Source organism: Theropithecus gelada, chromosome 2, assembly GCF_003255815.1.
Source record: "Theropithecus gelada isolate Dixy chromosome 2, Tgel_1.0, whole genome shotgun sequence".
Classification (NCBI taxonomy): Eukaryota; Metazoa; Chordata; class Mammalia; order Primates; family Cercopithecidae; genus Theropithecus; species Theropithecus gelada.
In genome coordinates this window covers 18,095,363-18,117,186 of record NC_037669.1, presented here as the reverse complement: position 1 = coordinate 18,117,186, position 21,824 = coordinate 18,095,363, and the positions used below count along the sequence as shown (strand labels likewise).

General features: G+C 37.3%; 1 protein-coding gene across 1 annotated transcript in view; it reads right to left on the bottom strand.

The window, feature by feature from the left end:
- Positions 1 to 21,824, bottom strand: part of CRYBG3 (crystallin beta-gamma domain containing 3) — a 124,313-nt gene that overhangs the window by 82,726 nt on the left and 19,763 nt on the right. The window contains exon 2 of the mRNA XM_025376029.1: positions 19,999 to 20,065. Coding sequence (XP_025231814.1) covers positions 19,999 to 20,065 — 67 coding nt within the window. The remainder of the gene's footprint in view (positions 1 to 19,998; positions 20,066 to 21,824) is intronic.

Genomic DNA, 21,824 nt, shown 5'->3' with positions numbered 1-21,824 from the left:
TCTCCCTATTATTTTAACTTGCTCATTCCTTTCAAAGCGTAAGAGGTTGCTTTCCAAATGAGGAAGATACATTTTGTGAAACTAATGAAAGACTTTATATTTAACCTTTTTAAAATAGTAAATATATTTTTTTAAAATCACTTGTTTCTCCTTCCCCTCAACTGTCTGCTTCTTTGCTATTCCAGGATCCCTATAAGTTTACTAAAGAGTAGTTTTTAGTTCCCTTAAATGTTTTAGTTGCTTAATTTTTCCCTCATAATCTTATGAGAAACGTGTATTAGTAATTAAAACACCAACAACAAAAAAGTTTCTGAATTTAGAAACAAAACTAGCAGTAAAAATACACTGCTATTCAAAGTAAACACCTGCAATAAATTAAATAACAAAGAATTAAAATTTTAAGATTGATCTAAAGCAGTTGTTCTTCACCCTCAGCCTAGACAAGTTCAGCCTGCCTACAGGCCCTCATTATGCGGGCCCTACATCTGTCTGCCAACAGGACTGTCTACCATTGTAGCAATGAATGAGTAGAATGAAAGCACTCAGGATTCAGGCAAACATTAACAAAATGTTCATTCTAGCTGCTCTCCAAGATTTTGGTATTATGTATATACTATATGAATGTTACTGATGAAGGCATATGTATCTTTGGAATTTTCAATGTTTTTCCCTCATGTTCAATATGTTGTAATGCAGTACTTTTAGTCCAAATGCATTTCTCTATCTACTCTCTTTGCTATGCTGGGGCCCAACACAACAAAATACAGGAAAATATTATGTATACTGATTAATAAGATTTAGCTGAGGTCTTCAAGGAGCTTACAAGCTAGGAAGATACTCATTATATTAGTATCACTGTAGAGGGCTTACAAGAGATATGTACACAATGGAAGACATAATGAGTGGGGATGTAGAGAAACCATCTTCTTTGCATAGAAGATAACATTTGAGCTTAATTCTGAAGAGTGTTAAGAATATTCTAGACACAAGCCATGGTATGCACAAAGACACAGAAGTTTGGAATATGTTTACTATGGCAGGGATATGGTTGAAAAAGATTGGAGCACAGAGGATAAAGAGTTCGATAAGATGACCAGTTAGAAGTGGTGGGTGAAGAATAACATGGTCACAGATAACTGAGTTCTCTAAATTAGACAACAATTTGAGTAGGTAAGCCAAACAAATGGACATGGAAAATAGAAAGGGAGGTGAGAATTAGGGCTCTGGGTAAGAGGCAGGTAGGGCAACAAACTATTTAGTTGTCAAATGTGAAATTTTTGGTCCCTTGTGATACACAAGTTGAGATGTCTGATAAACAGAGGCACATTTTAAGAATGCAGTCTGGCAATATACAATGTGAGCAGGAAAAAAAGAGGAAAAAACAAAAAGATCCCTATGGAAAAAAAGATAAAAAGGCAAAAACAATGAAAAGAAGAAACCAGTGAAAGAGATGGAGGTCAAAACCAGACCAGGTTAGTCTCTATAGAATACCAGAGATCTCCAAAGAAACAAAGAACACTTCAAAAGGCAGACGGGAGTCAAGAATGTCAAATGCCACTGTTAGCTCAAGAAAGATGAGGACTGTCTTCCTCATTCATATTCAAAAACATCAGGCACACACCCACCTTGGGAATTTGCCTTTACTCCTCTCTCTACTTAGAATGTTCATCCCCCAGATGAACTCACTCTCTCTCACCTCCTTCAGGCCTTTACTTGAAAACCATCTCACCAGTGAAAATTCTCTCAGCATGATCTAAAATAGCAGACTCCTCCACTGTAAAACTGCCTATCCTCCTTCTGTTTTATTTTTCTTCTTGTACTTACTATTATAGTAAATACACACACAACACACACCTACAACATTTAATATGTGTTTCTTCCTTAAGGATGTAATATCCTTAAGGCCAAAGGTTTTTGTCTATTTTATTCACTGCAGTATCTCTACCACCTTGAAACATGCCTGATAATAAGAGATGCTCAAATGTTTGTTAGAGTAATAAATGAAGAAATGGAAAAGCCTTAAGAATGCAGGAGAAACAGTCATAACAGTTCAAGAATTCATGTGTTCAGTCCAAAACTTGAGGTGCTAAACAGTGAGTAGCTAACAAGGAAATATGAATAGTCATAAGTAGATGGGAAACCTTTTCAGAGATGTTTAACTAGAAGGAAGGAAAGACAAAAGACATTTTAAGTTCCAAGACAGAACTTACTGTTTTGTGAATCAGCTCTATACTTGTTGGAAAGGGAGTGACTATGGTATAAAGAGATGGATGACAGGTTCCAGAAGGAAAGGAAGGAGGTGATGATATGAAGAGAACAATATAATTTCTAATACTTCTAATAAAGACAAAGTATTAGCATTGGAGAGAAGGACATTTTCTCTGCCAAGTAAAGTGGCAAGGAGAGTGGCTGAAGCCTTATAAATTTTGTAAGTGAAAAGACAGTAAGGTTCAACAAATGGCTCTGACCTCAGTAAAGTGAAAGGAGAGAAAAGCTGAAGGAGAGACAAAAAGGTGAAACTAGGATTTGGGTTCTCAAAATTTAGAGAATTTGAAACAATGTTTCTGGGGAATACAGTCCCAAATGAACAGGCTAAAACTAGGTAAACGAAAAAGCAGTTAGGTTCAATGTAAACTTTAAAGTATTGATTCATTCAATAAAGAATCAACAAGACACTATTCTAGGCATTTAGATGCAATAGTGACAAATGTACCAAAATCCTGGCTTTCATGGTACCTACATTCTAGTGATGTCTGAACTTTTTTGCAAGTCTAATTAGCATTATTTTGTCACCTCCTTAAGCAGCCTGTAGCACGTGATAGGTGCTGTGGCAACGGGTACAGTAAACAAGGTCAACGTGCAGATAATGTTGCCCTGCCCCGAAACTGCTAAGCATCACATGTGCACCGTCACCACAGGGCCCCAAAACAGGCTGCCAGGAGTCTGACACTACCAGTGACTGTGCCCCTTTCATCAGTGGAGCTGAATGGTATACACACACCACTCAGAAACTGGGAACAGGCCTGCTAGGTGACTACTGTCACTGATGATCCTGCCCCCAGCAAAACCAAAGCCATCTCACTGCCTCCACAGACCCACATAGTCTAGGCCACTGAGGCACTCACAGATGTTGATGACAGCCAAAAAAAAAAAAAAAAAATCATACTGTGACTACACTACTGTGCCTACCTAGAACCAAATCCAAAGCCAGACACCATGTATCACATCTGCAAGAAAAAATCTTTCCCTACAAAAGCTACTCCATAAAATTGAAGGAGGTACTTATTCCACCAGATGCATAGGTAACAAAGTAGGGACACGAGAAACATGAAAAAGCAAGAAATGTAACACAAAGGAATGCAATAATTATCCAGTAACAGAAAACCAAGAAAAGAAAATCTATGAAATGCCTAAAAAGAAATTAACAATAAAAATCTTAAGTAAATTCAGCAAGATACAAAAAAATACAGATAGACAATTCAATAAAATCAGAAAAACTAATTATGATATGAATGATAAAGTCAACAAGACAGGTGTCACAATAAAGAACCAAACAAATGTTGAAGCTGAAAAAAATCAGTGAATAAAATATGCAATGGAAAGTACCAATAATAGATTAGATGAAGCAGAAAAAACTTCTGAACTTGAAGAAAGGCTTTTTTAAATGATCCAATTAGAAAATAAAAAGGAATAAGGAAAGCCCAGGAGGAAAAGAGATAGGAAAAGGCATAGAAACCCTATTTAATGAAATAATAGCTAAAAACTTTCTAAGTCTTGGAAGAATTTAGACATCTAGATCCAGAAAGCTCAAAAGTCCCCAAATAGATTCAATCTCGAAAGGTCCTTTCTGAGGCACATTACAGTCACACTGTCAAAAGTCAACAAATAGAGATTTCTAAAAATAGAGAAAAATGGCAAGTCACATACAAAGGAATCTCCATCAGAATAACAGCATATATCTTAGCAGAAACCTTATTGGCAAGAAAAGAATAGAATGATACGTTCAAGTTGCTGAAAGAAAAAAAAAAAAACTCAACTAAAAACATTATACCCAGCAAAGCTATCCCTCAGAAATGAAGGAAAAATAAAGTCCCTTCCAGACAAACAAAAACTGAGAAAATTCATCACCACTACATAGACTTTAAAGAAATGCTCAAGGGTGTCCCACATTTGGAAGCAAAACAATATCTACTACCATAAAACTACAAAAGTATAAAGCTCACTGATAGAGAAGATACATAGGTGAGATAAAGTAATCAAACCTTATCATGATAGAAAACCACCAAAGATAAACAATAAGAAAGGAACAATGTATACACAAAATGATCAGAAATTAACAAAATGACAATAATACCTATCAATAATAACCACAAATGTAAATGGTTAAATTCCCCAATGAAAAGATATAGATTAGCTGAATGGATTAAAAAAACAGGACTCAACTATATGCTACCTACAAGAAACTCACTTCACATATGGAGACATACACAGAATGAAAGTAAATGGATGGAAAAAGATATTCCATGCAAATGGAAGCAAAAACAGACCACAAGTCAAAAACTGCAAAAAGAGATAAAGAAGATCATTATATAAGGATAAAGGGACCCAGTCAACAAGAGGATGTAACAACTGTAAATATACATGCACTCAAGACAGGAACACCCAGATATATAAAACAAATAGTATTAGATCCAATGGGGTAGACCCCAATATAATAATAGCTGTAAACTTCAAAATCCCACTCTCAACTTTGGACATATCTAGACCACAAAAAAAAAAAAAAAAAAAAACACTTAAGGAAATAGCAGATTACATTTCACTATAGACCTAACAAACATTTATACAACATTTCATCTAACAGCTATAGCATACACATTTTTCTCACCAGCAAATGGAATATTCTTCAGAACACACCATATTTCAGGCCACAAATTAAGTCTCAACATATTTTTTAAAAAATCAAAATCATAGCCAGTATTTTTTCTAACCACAATGGAATAAAACTAGAAATCAATAACAAAAGAAATTTTGGAAACTGTACAAATACATGGAAATTAAATATGCTCCTGAATGACCAATGAAAAAAGAAGAAAATTAAAACATTTGTTTCGACAAATGAAAGTAGAAACACAATACACAGAAACCTATAGGATACAGCAAAAGCAGAAGAGGGAAGCTGACAGCAACATCAACATAAAAAAATTATTTCAAATAAACAACCTAACAGTACACCTCAAGAAACTAGCAAAGCAAGAATAAGCCGACTCCCAAATTAGGAGAAAACAACAATCAGAGCAGAAATAAATGACATTCAGACTAAAGTATAATACAAAAGAGCAATGAAACATAAAGTCAGTGTTTTATAAAAACAAAATTAATAAACCATCAGTCAGACTAAGAAAAAAGACCCAAGTAAAATCAGAATTGAAAAAGGAGACATGACTGATACCACCATAATACAAAGGCTCATCAGAAATTTTTATGAATGATGATATACCAACAAATAATAAAAAAAAAACTTAGAGGAAATGAATACATTCCTAGACATACACAATCTACCAAAATTGAAGCAAGAAAAAAAATAGAAAACCTGAACAGACCAGTAACTAGTACCAAGGTTGAATAAGTAATAAAAAGTCTCCCAACAAAGAAAAGCCCAAGACTACACAGCCTCACAGCTGAATTCTATTAAACTGTTAAAGAACACCAATTATTCTCAAACTATTTCAAAAAACTGAAGGAGACAGAATTCTTCAAAAATTCATCATTCAAGGCCATGCAAGGCCATCATTACCCTGATACCAGAACCAGACATAGACACACAAACACACACAAAAGAAAACTACAGGCCATTATCCTAGAATAACAAGATGCAAAAATCTTCAATAAAATACTAGCAAAATTAATCCAACAGTACATAAAAAAGATTATATATCGTAATTAAGTGGAATTTATCCCAATGATGCAAAGACAATTCAACATATACAATGCAAGAAACATTACATCAACAGAATGAAGAATAAAAACCTTTTGATCATCTGAGACAGAAAAACATTTAATAAAATTTAATATCCTTTCTTGATAAAAACTCTCAACAAATAGGTACATAAGGAATGCACCTCAATGAAATAACGGCCACATATGACAAATCCACAGCTAACATCATAGTAAATGTTGAAAAGTTAGAAGTTTTTCCTCTAAGATCTAGAACAAGACAAGAATGGTACTCTTACTACTCTTATTCAATATAGTGCTGGAAGTCCTAGTCAGAGCAATCAAACAAGGGAAGGAAATAAAGGGTCCAAATTGGTAAACAGGAAGCCAAACTGTCTCTGTTGGCTGATGATATGATCGTGTTTCTAGAGAACCCTGAAGACTCATCCAAAAAGCTCCTACATCTGATACATGAATTCAGGAAAATTTCAGGATAAAAAAATCAATGTATACAAATCAGGAGCACTGCTATACCCCAACAACGACCAAACTGAGAAACAAATCAAGAACTCAATCCATTTTACAACAGCTGCAAAAAAAAACCAAAAAAAAACAAAACAAAAACAAAAACAAAAAAAACTTAGGAGTATACCTAACAAAGGAGGTGAAAGATCTCTACAAAGAAAACTACAAAACACTGCTGAGAGAAATCATCGATGACACCAACAAATGGAAACACATCCCATGCTCATGGATGGGTAGAATATTATGAAAACGACCATACTGCCAAAAGTAATCTACAGATTTCATGCAATTCCCATCAAAATACCATCATCATTCTTCATAGGACTAGAAAAAAAAATCCTAAAATTTATATGGAACAAAAAAAAGCCCACATAGCCAAAGCAAGACTAAGCAAAAAATAAACAACAACAAAAAAACAAATCTGGAGGCATCACTTCACTTGACTTCAAGCTACACTGCAAGGCTATAGTTACCAAAACAGCATAGTACTGGTATGTTGACTAAAGAACAGAATAGAGAACCCAGAAACAAAGACAAATACTTACAGCCAACTGATCTTCAACAAAGCATACAAAAATAAAGTGGGGAAAGGACAGCCTATTCAACAAATTGTGCTGGGATAATTGGCAAGCCACATGTCAAAGAATGAAACTGGATCCTCATCTCTCACCTTATACAAAAATCACCTCAAGATGGATCAAAGACTTAAATCTAATATCTGAAACCATAATAATTCTAGAAGATAACATCCACAAAACTCTTCCAGACATTGGCTTAGGCAGAGAATTCATCACCAAGAACCCAAAAGCAAATCTAACAAAAACAAAGATAAATGCATGAGATCTAATTAAACTAAAAAACTTCTGTACAGCAAAAGAAATAATCAGCAAACAGATAACCCACAGAGTAGGAGAAAATCTTCACAAACTGTGCATCTGACAAAGGATTAATATCCGGAATCTATAAGGAATCCAAACAAATCAGCAAGAAAAAAAACAGATAATCCCATCAAAAAGTAAGCTAAGCACATGAATAGACAATTCTCAAAAGAAGATAAACAAATGGCCAACAAACATGAAAAAATGCTCAACATCACTAATTATCAGGGAAATGCAAATTAAAACCACAATTGCAATACCACAATATTTAATTATGGCAAACATGACCATAATTAAAAAATTAAAAAATCATAGATGTTGACATGGATGCAGTGAAAGGAGAACACTTTTACACTGCTGGTGGGATTGTAAACTAGTACAATGACTATGGAAAATAGTACAGAGATTCCTTAAAGAACTAAAAGAAGATCTACCATTTTATCCAGCAATCCCACAACTGAGTATTTACCCAGAGGAAGAGAAGTCATTATATGAAAAAGTCACCTGTGCTCACATGTTTATATAGCAGCACAATTCACAATTGCAAAAATATGGAACCAGCCTAAATGCCCATCGACCAACAAGTGGATAAAGAAAATGCATGTGTGTGTGTTTGTGTGTGTGTATTATACGTGTGTGTGTCTGTGTGTACACATACCGTAGAATACTACTCAGCCAGAAAAAGGAATGAAATAATGGCATTTGCAGCAACTTGGATGGAGTTGGTGAGCATTATTCTAAGTGAAGTAACTCAGGAATGGAAAACCAAACATCGTATGTTCTCACTTATAAGTGAAAGCTAAGCTAAGAGGATGCAAAGGCATAAGAATGATAATAATGGACTCTGGAGACTTGGGGGAAAGGGTGGGAGGGGAATGAGGGATAAAATACTACATATTGGGTACAGTATACACTGCTTGGGTGACGGGTATACCAAAATCTCAGAAATCACCACTAAAGAACTTATCCATATAACCAAACACCACCTGTGCTCTCAAACTATTAAAATAATTTGAAGAAATAAAAATGGGCAATTAATCTGAATAGACATTTATCAAAGATGACACACAAATAGTCAACAAGTGCATGAAATATGTTCAACATTGCTAATTATCCAGGAAATGCACTTCAAAACCACAATGAGATATCACACCCCAGTTAAAATGGCTATTATCACAAAGACAAAAAGTAACAAATGCTGGTGAGTATGTAGCGAAAAGGACACTGTTATACACTGTTGGTGGGAATATAAATTGGTACAATCATTATGGAAAACAGTATGGAGGTTGCTCCAAAAACCAAAAATAAACTACCATGGGATCCGGCAATCCCACTTCTAAATACACATCTAAGGAAAAGGAAATCAGTATGTCAAAGACATATCTGCACACCCATGTTTATTGCAGCACTATTTACAACAGCCAAGTATGGAATTAACCTAAGTGTCCATGAACAGACAAATGGAAAAAGAAAATGTGGTTTATGTACACACAATGAAATACTATTCAGCCATAAAAAAAGAATGAAACTCCATCATTCGCAGCAATGTAGATGATCCTGGAGGACACTATGTGAAATGAAATAAGTCAAGCAGAGAAAGAAATACTGCATGGTCTCATTCACATATGGAAGCTGAAACATTTGGTCTCAGAGGTAGAATGGTGGTTACTAGAGGTTGGCAAGGGTAGAGGAGAGGGAGATAAAAAGAGGTTGATTAGTGGATACAGAATTAAAGCTAGATAGAAGGAATAAATTCTAGAGTTATATAGCACTTCAGGGCAACTACAGTTAACAATTATTTATTGTGTATTTTTAAATAGCTAAAAGAAAAAACATTGAGTCTTCCTAGGAAATGATAGATGTTTGAGGTTATGGATATGCTAATTACCCTGATTTGATAATTACACATTATATATGTGTATCAAAATATCACTCAGTACAGCATGGATATGTACGATTACCTGTCAATTTTTTCAAAGCATCTGAGTAGAAAACATGGAATGGCCAAGTAATTCTTCCTTTACTGTCTCTAGCACCTGGCTTGGTCCTCCTTTCTACCACAGGCTTTGGCTTCACTGTGCACACCAAGTACAACCCTTTAGACCACCCTGACTCCCCACCCCACCTGGGTTCCTTGGCACTCTCAACTCCAATGCCCTCCACTTCGACTCCCCACTTCCCTGCCCTTTGGCTAATCCTCGCCCTTGTCCTGACCCATAACTGCATTGCTTCGGGCTCTGCATCTCAGGCATTCCCCCGCGTTCACACCTGCTCATCTTTTCAGCTCCCTTACCCAATTGTCCTAGGTGTACCCATCACACCAGTTCTCCTGCCTCATCACAGCTTCTGCCCTGATTCTTACTCTGTCCCTTTCAGTTCCAAAAAATGTTCCTATCTTCTCTATCTAGATCTCAAATATGGCCAATTACCTCAAAGTCTCTTTCTTTTGTCCCTTGGTCACCCCTATCCAGAAAACTCCAGATTTCTCTTTTCCAAATAGGTGACTTGAGTCTCACTTAAAAACTCTGCAGGGATATGCAGAGCTATACAGATTCAGGGTGCCAATCATTCATGATTTACAGCCTCAGCTTAAAATCAGTCTGCAACCTTTTCCCATTTTTCACAGCAGCTATTTCAAACCCTTCTCGCATCCTTTTAGCCATCCCTTCGACTATCCCATTCACTTGCTCAGAAGAGTATCAGAAAGAGTACTTCAGAAGAGCTCAGAAAGCCTTGTTTTTCAGAGAGACACTCCCTCACAGTCCTGTCACTACTTACATCACAACAGCCATAGCAACAACAGCAGCAGCAGCATCTAGCCCACTTCCTTCACTGACCCTTGCAAAAAGGAGAAACAATTCCACCTCCCAAAGCTAATTCCTTCACCAGAGCACCAGTTCATAATCCTCGGTGTCCCTCACCGAGGAACCTCAGTTGCTGATCTGGCCCTTCCGTGAGCTTCCACCATTCAAAAGTATATCCAGAGACAGCCTCCTCCTCTGTCCTCATTACTAACCTCCTTAGAAATCCTCCCCATTTCTTTCCCTTTGCTCCCAATCACTTCCTAAGTCCCAACAATTGGGCTGCCTCCCCAGTAATCCTAACCATGACCTTTCAGAGGCACCATTCTAATGACTAATCAATCCAATGGACTGTTCTTCTGTCCTGATCTTAAATGATGTGTCTGCAGAATGTGAGATGGAATCTCTTCCTGAAAACCATTCTTCCTTTAGATTCCACAGCATCACTCTGAGGTTTCCCTTCTTACTCTCTGAATACTCTCTTCATCTCTTTCACATTCACTTCTTGTAGCCATTCCTCATATATCATGCTCCTCCAATTTCCAGCCTATATCAGCTTTTCCTTCATGCTCTTATGAAATCTCTTGCCCACAGACTCAAATATTCAGACGATGATCCTCAGATTTGCATCCCTAGCTCAGATTCCTAAACTATCAACCAGACATCTATCTCCATACCTGGATGCTTCACTGGACCTCAAACTCAAAACATTCCAAACTGAACTTGGCTATGCTATGTCTCCTTTCTTCCTTCTATAAAGTTTAAAATTCCCACTTGTTAAAGTCAGAGAAAACGTCAGGACACCATCACCATAACCTCACCCCTAGAACAGTGTTATCAGTGGCCTAACTGGATTTGTTGCTACCATATCTGTTATTTTCCACTCTATTCTCCAGACAAAAACCACAGCAATCTTCTAGAAGCCAAATATGATCATTCTTAAAGCCCTCCAATGGCTGAGCATTGTCATCAGGATAAAATCCAAGCTCCCTGGCATTGCCTTCAAGGTCTTGGTGGATCTAGCCCCCATGGCTTTCTCCAGTTTCATCTCTGACCACTCACAATGCTTGCAATGCCTACTGTCTTCATAAGCATTACTATTCACTATCTCCTCCTTCTTCTCTCCCTCCCTACCTTTCTCTCTCTCACACTACTGTGTATCTTTGCACAATGCTATTCCTACCGCTGGGACTTATCCCTTGCTCTCTTTGCCTGGAAAATTTCTTCTACAATCCAAGTTTTTCAGGATGGAAATTACATTTATGTTCTTCCAGTGTATATCCCAAACATCCTATGTCTTCCTTGACACCACAGGGTGTAGGTAAACAATAATCTTACATACTTTCATCATGAGTAGGACTATTACTGAAGTTATTAACGGTAACTAAAATTTGGCATTCATAAACTAAAACCCGCTCCTTATAAAATATTTCTAGTTAATGTTCTACTAAGACATCTGGCTGCCACATATTACTTGGAAATTTTGCCAAAAGTTGAAATTCCACCACCAATACTTGAAATTCCCAATTTTGGGAATAAAGCCCTTTTTTTTTTTTGAGACAGAGTCTTGCTCTGTCGCCCAGGCTGGAGTGCAGTGGTACAATCTGAGCTCACAAAACCTACACCTCCCAGATTCAAGCCATTCTTCTACCTCAGCCTCCCAAGTAAATGGGATTACAGGCACACGCCCACCACGCCCATCTAATTTTTGTATTTTTAATAGAGACAGGATTTCACCATGTTGGTCAGGCTGGTCTCCATTTCCTGATCTCAAGTGATCTACCCACCTCAGCCTCCCAATGTGCTGGGATTACAGGCTGATGTTAAAATCTTAAATCAAAATCAGTACCTTTATAAACAGTTTCATTGTGGTGGGTTGTCTGATTAACTCCTTAGTGAGTACTGATACATATTCATGTCAATATTTTTCAATAAATGGATTTTACAACTAATGTTAAGTTGTAAAGATGAATTGTTTATACTCCTATTATTAAAATAATTTTACTTCAAAGATAACATTAGATCGTTATCACAGAATTATTCTTTTCACTAGAAAATGACAACAGGTAAGGTAGGTGGGCAACTATTTTGCCTGAATGCAGCTGGTTATAGTTTAAAACAATAAGCTATATGCAAGTCTTATATCATCACACATCAGTGTTATGATCAGTTCTAAGATGTAATTAATAACTTATTACTAAGATTATTTTAAAAGCTAAAATTTTACCTTCTAAAAATGTTCTGGTATAGAATCAAAGTTATATCTGGAGTGTTACTTTCACTGTTTTCAAATACATATAATTTTTGATAAAGAGATGTAGTTACACGTACTATTAAAATAAGTACCCTTACCCACAGGTGACCCAAAACAGTTACCTCTCACATGTATCAGAGAAAAAATATGGGTGAAATTGCTGATCTAAATAAGAAAAGTATGAGTTATACAGTATCATGGGTATGGCTATGAAGCAAGGGCTGTTGATGGGCCTTAGTTCAATGGGAAGGGGGATAAAATACTAGATTCATTCCCAGGTGTCAAGATTGGGTAGTGTGGTGGTACTTCTAGAAACAGCAGAAAGCTAAAATAAAATGAATTCAACTTTGAGTATGTCAAACTTTAGCTGAGAGGAGAGGTCCATGAAATAGCAGGCTTTATCACCCTGAAGCTCAGGATATATGCTGGGCTAAAGGAACATATATGAGCTAGTCATTGGCCAAGACGCAGGCAGAAATCAAATCAACCAGGGCAGGTATATAAAGAGAGAAGAGAAAAGAACAAGAAAAGGAATGGGAGGAAAGCCATTCCCTCCTTTTACGATGTAAGTATTTCAGCAAAAGCACTGGGCCAGAATAATAAATGCTTTTGATTCTCTGAGAGCTTTCTGGGGCTTACTCTTGTGTTCCAGAATCAGTATCTGACACCTGTAAAGGCAAATTTTCTCATAAAAATCTAGAGTACATACATGATCCTTCATATTCAGTTTTCATTTTGATAAGATACTCCCTCATACCACAATGTAGGACTATTCCAGGTACACCATAGTTGAAGTGACTGCAAATCAAACCAGATACCTTACAACACAATCAATTCAATAACTACAAGATGTCAAGTCCCCAGACTACCATCAGCCACAATGATAGGCTTAAGCCCTGGCAGTCCATTTGGTCATCTGGATAGCGCAGTAACACACAGCGCATTTTCCATTTTGGGCACTCCAATAGCACACACTTTTTTTTTCAGAAGCAATCAAGAGGCAAGATTTTGACTTCCAGCTAAAGTTAAATATGGTATGCCTTCTTGTACATACCTTCTTCTCAAACATCATGCAGAATCAATATTTCAAATATCTGCCTTCTATACTATTCACCCAGAATAAATCACCACCATTTTCAAGCAACGATTCACAGTATCTCTAAGTTTTAGTCAGACTATATGGCAAGAAGGCAATCATTTTACCAAGTACCTTCTCTGTGTCAGGCATTGTACAATACTTAACATGTTATCTCAGTTAATTCTAAAACACCTCTGTGAAATAAGGACCCACCCCACTACAGGTCAATAAACCAGAATTCAGAGAGGTTAAATACATTCCCAAAGGTACCAAGCTACCACCTGGAAGATCTAGGATTGAAGTCCAGGCATATCTGGTTACAAAGACTGTGTTCTTTCCATCATTACACATGTAATTTCAAAACTGTTCCAAGGAGGTGCCAGGAATGGCAGGGGCAGAGAACAGTGGCTGACTGGGAAGCTCCGGGCAAATCATTCCCAACATCAACAGGGAAAACTTTGCTGTAATCTATTTATATGCGGGGTTGCAAGTACAATTATTGTTGGGGTGGGGGCACTTTTATGTTTGAAAAAGAGACGTATAAAAATCTGTACGTTAAACTGACATGATATTGCTACAACTATTTTCATTCCTGAGAAAAAAAGACAGCAAGCACTGGGAGCAATGGTGTATGCCTGTCTGTAGTCCCAGCTACTCAGGAGACTGAGGTGAGCGAATTGCTTGAGCCCAGGAGTTTGAGGCCAGCTGGATATAGCAAGACCTGTCTGTTAGAAAACAAACAGGCTGGGTGCAGTGGCTCATGCTTGCAATCCCAGCACTTTGGGAGGCTGAGGCGGGTAGATCACAAGGTCAGGAGATCCAGACCATCCTGGCTAACACAGTGAAACCCCATCTCTACTAAAAATACAAAAAATTAGCCGAGCATGGTGGCACATGCCTGTAGTCCCAGCTATTCGGGAGGGTGAGGCAAGAGAATCGTTTGAACTCGGGAGGTAAAGATTTCAGTGAGCCGAGATCGCACCACTGCACTCACTCCAGCCTGGGCGACAGAGCGAGACTCCGTCTCAAAACAACAACAACAACAACAAACAAAGATAGCAAGCATACACTAAAGCCATAAATATTTTAAAAATCAGTTCAATAATTAATTTCCCTCTAACCAAGACAACAGTTAACACATTTAAATTTGACTACCATTTTACTCTCACTGAGAAAGAGTTGAAAATCTAATAAGGAAAGAGGAGCTACATAAAATCAAAATATGAACAGATGCATATATTTAAAATATTCATCTTACTATATAATTCTGTATTGTAAATACAGGCATTAATGTAAAGAACAATTAGTGATCATTCTTCCTCAGTGAAATATTCTTGAGCTACAATTCTTCCATTTCCACATGTCAATTATTAAACAGTGGCAACAAAAAATATGGTTCTTTGTAGTAAGTGATTTACTTATTAGAAATAAGTGTTATGTGTCATAAACATCTGATACTGATGTGCATTAAGTTGATACTTATTAATTTCATTTTATTTACAGGAATATCACAGGCATACACCAAATACTTCCTCTTAAAAGATGGTAAATCCTTCACCAAAGTTGTCTGATTAGTAATGAGCACCACTCCTAAATTGGGACCAGTGGTAGATTTTATATAAGACAGATGCCAAGCTATGGAGAATATGCATAATAATCATCAATGTATTGAGGACTGGGTTGGAGAATCTACAACCTGTGGTCCAGATATAATAATCTTATTTAGCTCATGGTTCATTTCTGGAAGAAGACTTACTGCCATAGTTCTTTTTATGTTTTAATAGGATTTCTTTGATAAATGAAGTTTATGACTATAGCTTATAAATTCAGTACACGAATGGGAAGAATCATTCTCTCTAAATTCTCTTGCCTCTGTTCATTACCAGTGGGAGTTGTGTCAAGTGACTTAATTTGAGATTTGCTTTTTTCAACTATATACAAAGGGATATAAATTCCGTTTAACACTGTGCATAGAATATACACATTGATTTTTTTCTTTTGAACTAAATACTCTAAAATGACAGCGAAAGGGTGTTTTTGTTTGTTTGTTTTTTTTTTTTTTTTTTTTTTTGCAAAATACACTTATACAAGTAGGATTTACTCAAATGAAATTTAAGAAATGGAAATATTCAGCTCCTTGGATTTGTCATTCTGTATAGAATATACATGGCAGACTTTTTTTTTTTTGAGATATAGTCTGGCTCTGTCGCCCAGGCTGGAGGGCAATGACACGATCTCGGCTCACTGCAAGCTCCACCTCCCGGGTTCACGCCATTCTCCTGCCTCAGCCTCCCAAGTATCTGGGACTACAGGCGCCCGCTACCACGCCCATCTAATTTTTTGTATTTTTAGTAGAGAGAGGGTTTCATCGTGTTAGCCAGGATGGTCTCGATCTCCTGACCTTGTGATCCGCCCGCCTCGGCCTCCCAAAGTGCTGGGATTACAGGCATGAGCCACCGCGCCCGGCCGGCAAGGGTGTGTTATTTTGTTGTTGTTTTTAGTTATAAGTACAAAGACAAGACGAGAACAGATATAACTGGTGATACAGCTTGGATGTTTGCCCCTCACACTGACATATAATCCCCAGTGTTGGAGGAGGGGCCTGGCGGGAGGTGTCTGGGTCATGGGCGCAGAACCCTCATGGATGGCTTTGTGCTGTCCTTGCAATAGCGAGTGAGTTCTGGTGAGATCTGGTTGTTTAGAAGTGTGTGGCAGCTTTCCCCTCTCTCTCACTCCTGCTCTTGCTATGGGACATGTCTGCTCCTTGTTTGCCTTCTGCTATGATTTCCACCACAAGCCGAGCAGATGTTGGTGCCATGCTTTCTGTAAAGCCTGCAGAACTGTGAGCCAATGAAACCTCTTTTCTTTATAAATTACCCAGCCTCAGGTATTTCTTTAGAGCAATGCAAAAACGGCCAGACATAGCAGGCAAGAGATTTCAGAAAAGGTTAGGAAGGCAAAAGCAGACAGATGCATAGTAAATGCGCAGAGAAAGCTTCTACCTAAGTGACTGCAAGAAGGGACTCTGAACCTAAGGGGAACAAAACAATCCATCACATAGGCAATCTGAAATGACTTCGGATTTCAAGACACTAGGTACCACTTAAGGCAGTGTCAGACATGGGATTAAAACTAAGAGTTTGCTTGAAAATCTTCACATAGGAAAGTTGAGCCCAAGGGCTCTTCCTTCACCCAAACAGTAAGATAATCCTCCCTACTTTCCACCACTAACACTCCTAAGAAAAAATAAAAACAGAAAAACTAAAAAAAATCTGAAGATATTAAGGCTTTTGGAGAAACTGAATTTGAGATCAAAGGGACATCCACAGGGAAATGTCTGGATCATTGATAAAGTCTGGAGCTCTAGATGGATGTCAGATAAAGACACAGGAGCCAAAAGATGACACCAAAAGACTGGAAGATATTACTTCAGAGGTCTGACACTGAGGAGAACTGAAGATTTTGAGAAACATCTTCATGAAAAAGTATTTAGCCAAAAGAAATCAGTGACTGAAACTGAAGGAAGTAGCCAGAGGTAGGGATGGGACCAAGAAAGGACAATATCACAGAAGCAAAAATAAACCAAAGAACATTTCTAAAAAGGAGAGAAAGACTTGGAAAAAAAGTGTTTCAATTGGTTAAATAGAATGAGAACCAGGGAAAGGTTACTGAATGTGGTCAGCGAAAGGTCACTGGTGAACATGAATGTAACTGGTTTCATGGAATAGCTTTCATTCAATCAGCGACTACGTACTGAGCATCCATGACACATGTGCCAGACACAGTACCAGGCTTCCCATGTCAGAGGGAACTAAAAGAGAAACAGGAATCAGAGCAGAAAGCATTAAGAACTGAACAATGCTTAAGACAGACTTTCATAAGGAATTTTGAAGTAAAAGGCAGGAGTAAAGTAAAATAACAGACCAAAAGGAAAGGAAACCAGACTCACAAAAATAAAACAAAAACATTGTTTTTAATTTTATATATTTAAAGAGAAACAGAGACCTGATGCAAATCAGAAGCCAGTGAAGATGGATGGATAGCAGTAGTCAAGGCAAGGCCCAAGGAAAGGCAGTAAAGTAAGGACACCAATACCACTGCACATGGTATAGTCAAGGTGGGGGCTTAAGGGAATTTAGCCTTACAAGGGAGAAAGGGATAAATATTCATCTGATATAGGTAGAAGAGAGCAGGGCATAACACAAAGTAGATGTGAATGAAGAAAGAGTTTAAGGCTACAAGACAATGATAGAATGTGGACTAAATTTCTGGAAGCATCTCCAGCTAGATTAAAAACCTTATTAACATAAAATACGTATTCCAGTAGAATAGAGGTAAATGTTAGAAGTAGCCACTGATGTTAGCAAAATAGCAAAATTTGTGTAGCATGTAAGTGGTATTTTAACAATCAAAAATTTAATGATGTCCCAAGTTAATATAAAACAATCTAAAATTGTTTAAAAATACAATTAATTTTTGTAGCTCAAACTTGTCTTGCAACCAACAATCTTCAACATCATCACTGGGTATCTCAAGGTCAAACACAAAAAGAAGACTATATAAGGTTATGTTTACATAAATCTGTTATGGTTCTGATCAAGTGGGAAATACTGCACATTTTTTCTCTTATCACAGAAAGCATTATAAAATTTAAGTTATGTTACCAAAATACATATTTGTTATGATGCCTGGTAGCAGCAGTCCCTGAACAACTGGGTCTGTGTGGCTAGGTTGAAGAAATCCTACCAGTAGCTTCCAGAAGGTTTTTTTAAAAGTTACATGAGCCAAAATGCACAGGATACCCAGAAAAAGTGCCACGATATCCTTTCTATTATGGGATAACTGCAGTTTCCATATATAAGTAAGCTTATGGGCTTCAAATCACAAGAGAAACAGTCTCATGACTGCATGGTATTAGGGGCTTAGATGCCAAAATAAAATTATCCTCGGCACTCAAAACAAGATGTTAAGAATGGACAGAAAAGATTGTTAACATAGAGGCCCAGCTATTCTATTTGCCAAATATATTTACTGAATCCACAAAGATGTAACTCTCAGAGCCTCTGCAGGTGGAAAACAGCACTACTGGAAATAAGAGCCTGAATTTATTCAAGTTTCAACACTAAAGATTTATTTAGGTGAAAGTATAGCTAAAATAAACCATCAGGTATAGGCTAAATGGGGAAAGAAGCAGAGACTAAGAGAAGAAAAGGGAGCAAGGAAAGCAGGAAGGTTTGGTAAAGGTCAAGAGTGAGTACAGAGGAAACAAGGGATTAAGAGACGGAATGACAAAAGCTGATAACCAAAGAAACTGGGAAGTTTGAGATCTCAGATGTAACAGCCTTCCTATGAAACAACACAAGGGCAAGTTTCGTTTATTGCATTAGAAGTAAAAGTCTTGAGTAGGGAAACTCGAACCATGTACAAACTGAAAAAGCAGCAGCAGCTATAGAGCCCACACAATGGTAAACCAGCAGGCTGGCTAGCAACTGATTGCAGAAGAGAAGCGAGATACATGATAAAACCACCAGGAGAAGGATTTGGTAGCCAGACTCACAAAGGAGTAAAGAAAGGAAAGCAAGGTGATCTTCATTTTTTCCTTTCAATAAATTTTTTTTATTATAATGGAGAAGGTAGACATAAAGAATTAAAACAACTTTGTCTTTATAATGTGTAATGTGCTGGGCATTATATAGTTTTTAAAAATATTACAAAGTGCCCATATCAGTCATGAAGAATTGAGATGACATTTTAGTCTTTCTACTGACCAAGCTAATTTATTCTGAAATTCCCAGAAGATTCAAATTTTCTCCTTGACTGTCACAAATCATGTGAAAAGAAAGCAACTGGGACCAAAAGCCATGATTGTGGGATAGCTACCAAAACACGATCACATACCTAGAAATTGGAAACATCAAATTTCTAGAAAATCACTTATGAATAAAAAGAGAGATCACAAGGTTTAGTGGTTTTCAAGGATTTTCAACTACTCATGGAGAATTCCCTATGTAGGTGTGTAGGTATCTACTTTTTGTGCTTGTCCTCTTAGAGAAGCCAAGAATGACATGCAAGCTAACCAAAACACACCTAACACAGAGCAATGATATGTAGAAACAGATTATTAACTTCTACCCTCCAAAAGCACTATTACTTTGCAACATCTCAGAAAACTCATAAATCCCAGAACTTCCTAGGAAAAAGACCATGGAGGTCATGTAATCTGACTTACAGATTAGCAAACAAAGACATAAAGACGTTAAATGCCTCAGCTGAAGATCACACAGTTGGGTTAGTGGCAAAGCCAAGAACATCACTCTGTATACTCCCTTCTCAGAGCCTTTCCCCACCCGTCCAGACCCCCATCCCACCTCCCGATGCAAGTGTCCGACAAAGCCAGGCTGGATTTCCACAAAAAGTAATTACACAGTGTTCTTTTTGAAATGTAAAATAAGATGATAGAATCTAAAAGAATTAACAGTAATTTAAGATATTTACTTGATATAAAGTAATATTAATTTAAAACTATACCTTTACTGCTTCTGATGAAAGTACATTTTCCTTTTTCTGACTTGTGCTCATGGGCTCATTTTCAACACTGAAAAATAAAAACCACAGTTTCTTTTGAAATTAAAACTACTAAACTAAAAGTTTTCTGTATTTAAACCTAAACTGAAAGGTCCTTTATCTTCCATGCCCAAAGACTGATACACCATGTTATACCAAGGATATATTGATTTGAATCTCTAAACTCAAAAAATGCATTCAAAAATGTTCATCTAGGCTTCAGATATTTGTGAGAATTCATTGTGCCTCATATTTTCTTATACAAATAGTCAACATCACAGTAACGATATATCTGAACAAAAGAGCACCTGTGTATTACTTTCATAACACTGGCAAGTGCTAGCACTCTAAGGTATTATTTACGTGAAGGTTCCCCACAGCCAGATCTTTTTTTAATGCCTATGCTGGGTGTTATTTGGAACAGAATGCATTTCTATTCAGCAAATCACTATAAACATTTAGGTCTATCTAGTGAATTCTGGGAATACTCAAAAATAGATGTAGGCTTATCTAGCCCCAAACGTGTTCCAGATGGCACCTTAAAATCTGATTTCCCAGATAGTTACTTCTAACTGTCTTTAGTCTGGAATACCTCCTCAGACGCCTTTTGGGATGTCATTATAAACTAGTTTCCCAATACACATTTAAGATTTTTTTTTCTTTTTTAGAGATAGTCTTGTTCTGTTGCCCAGGCTGGAGTGCAGTGGTGCAATCATAGCTCACTGCAACCTCCTGGGCTCAAGCAATCCTCCTGGCTCATCCTCCTAAGTAGCTAAGACTACAGGTGCATGCTACCATGCCCAGTTATTTCATTTTTTGTAGAGATGGGGGTCTCAACTATGTTGCCCAGGCTGGTCTTGAACTCCTGGCCTTAAGTGATCCTCCAACCTTGGCCCAAAGTGCTAGGATTACAGGCATGAGTCACTGCGCCCAGCTTCCAGATCTAAATATTTATATCTCCTTTTAAACATTATCCTGTTTTCATACTTTCATAATACTAGACAAATTAAGTAGCTTCACTCTAAAGATTATTGACTCTCTACCATATGCCAAGGATTGTGCTTAGCCTTAAGGATATAAAAATGAGTACGTCAGGTTCTTTGCAAAACTCTGTCTAGTTGGAGAGACTAATACATAAACCTTAATACAGTTTCATAAGAGTTATAATTGCTAAATGAACAAAATTCTATGAAGCATAAAAGAAACAAGGAACAACCAATTCTACTTGCTCAGTAAAGTACCCTCAGAGGAGGTGCAAAAGCAGGTGGTAATAGAGAATCAGGCATTTTCTGAAAACCAAGTTTTATTTGTTTGCTTTTAATATAAGTCTGGAGCACAAAGCTTGCGAAGGACAGAGGTAATCCTCCAAGGGATGAGACTGAGACCAAAAATTAGTGGATCCCAGACTATGAAGACCAGGCCTGACCTGTTACAAAATCTGACCTTTGTCCTACATGCAGTGGGAAGCCTTCAAGGAGGGGACAAGCATAAGCAGGAGGATGACTGAGAGTGGGCCAGATGTCGAATAGTGGTCACTGGTGGTGGAAGGCCTGGAAAGGAGGAAGTATATAAAGGCCGTCCCAAAGCAGATCAGATGGAAAGACAGGACACGATTTATGCCATTTAGATTTTCTATCCATAAAAGTCTATGTTATTATGCACAGTATCCAAGAAACAAATGGTCATGGTCAAAATATGGAAACAAAAAATAAATCATGAACACCTGGAAAATACAATGGATAAAATGTCATTAAGTCCAAGACTCCATGCACAAACACATGGACCAAACA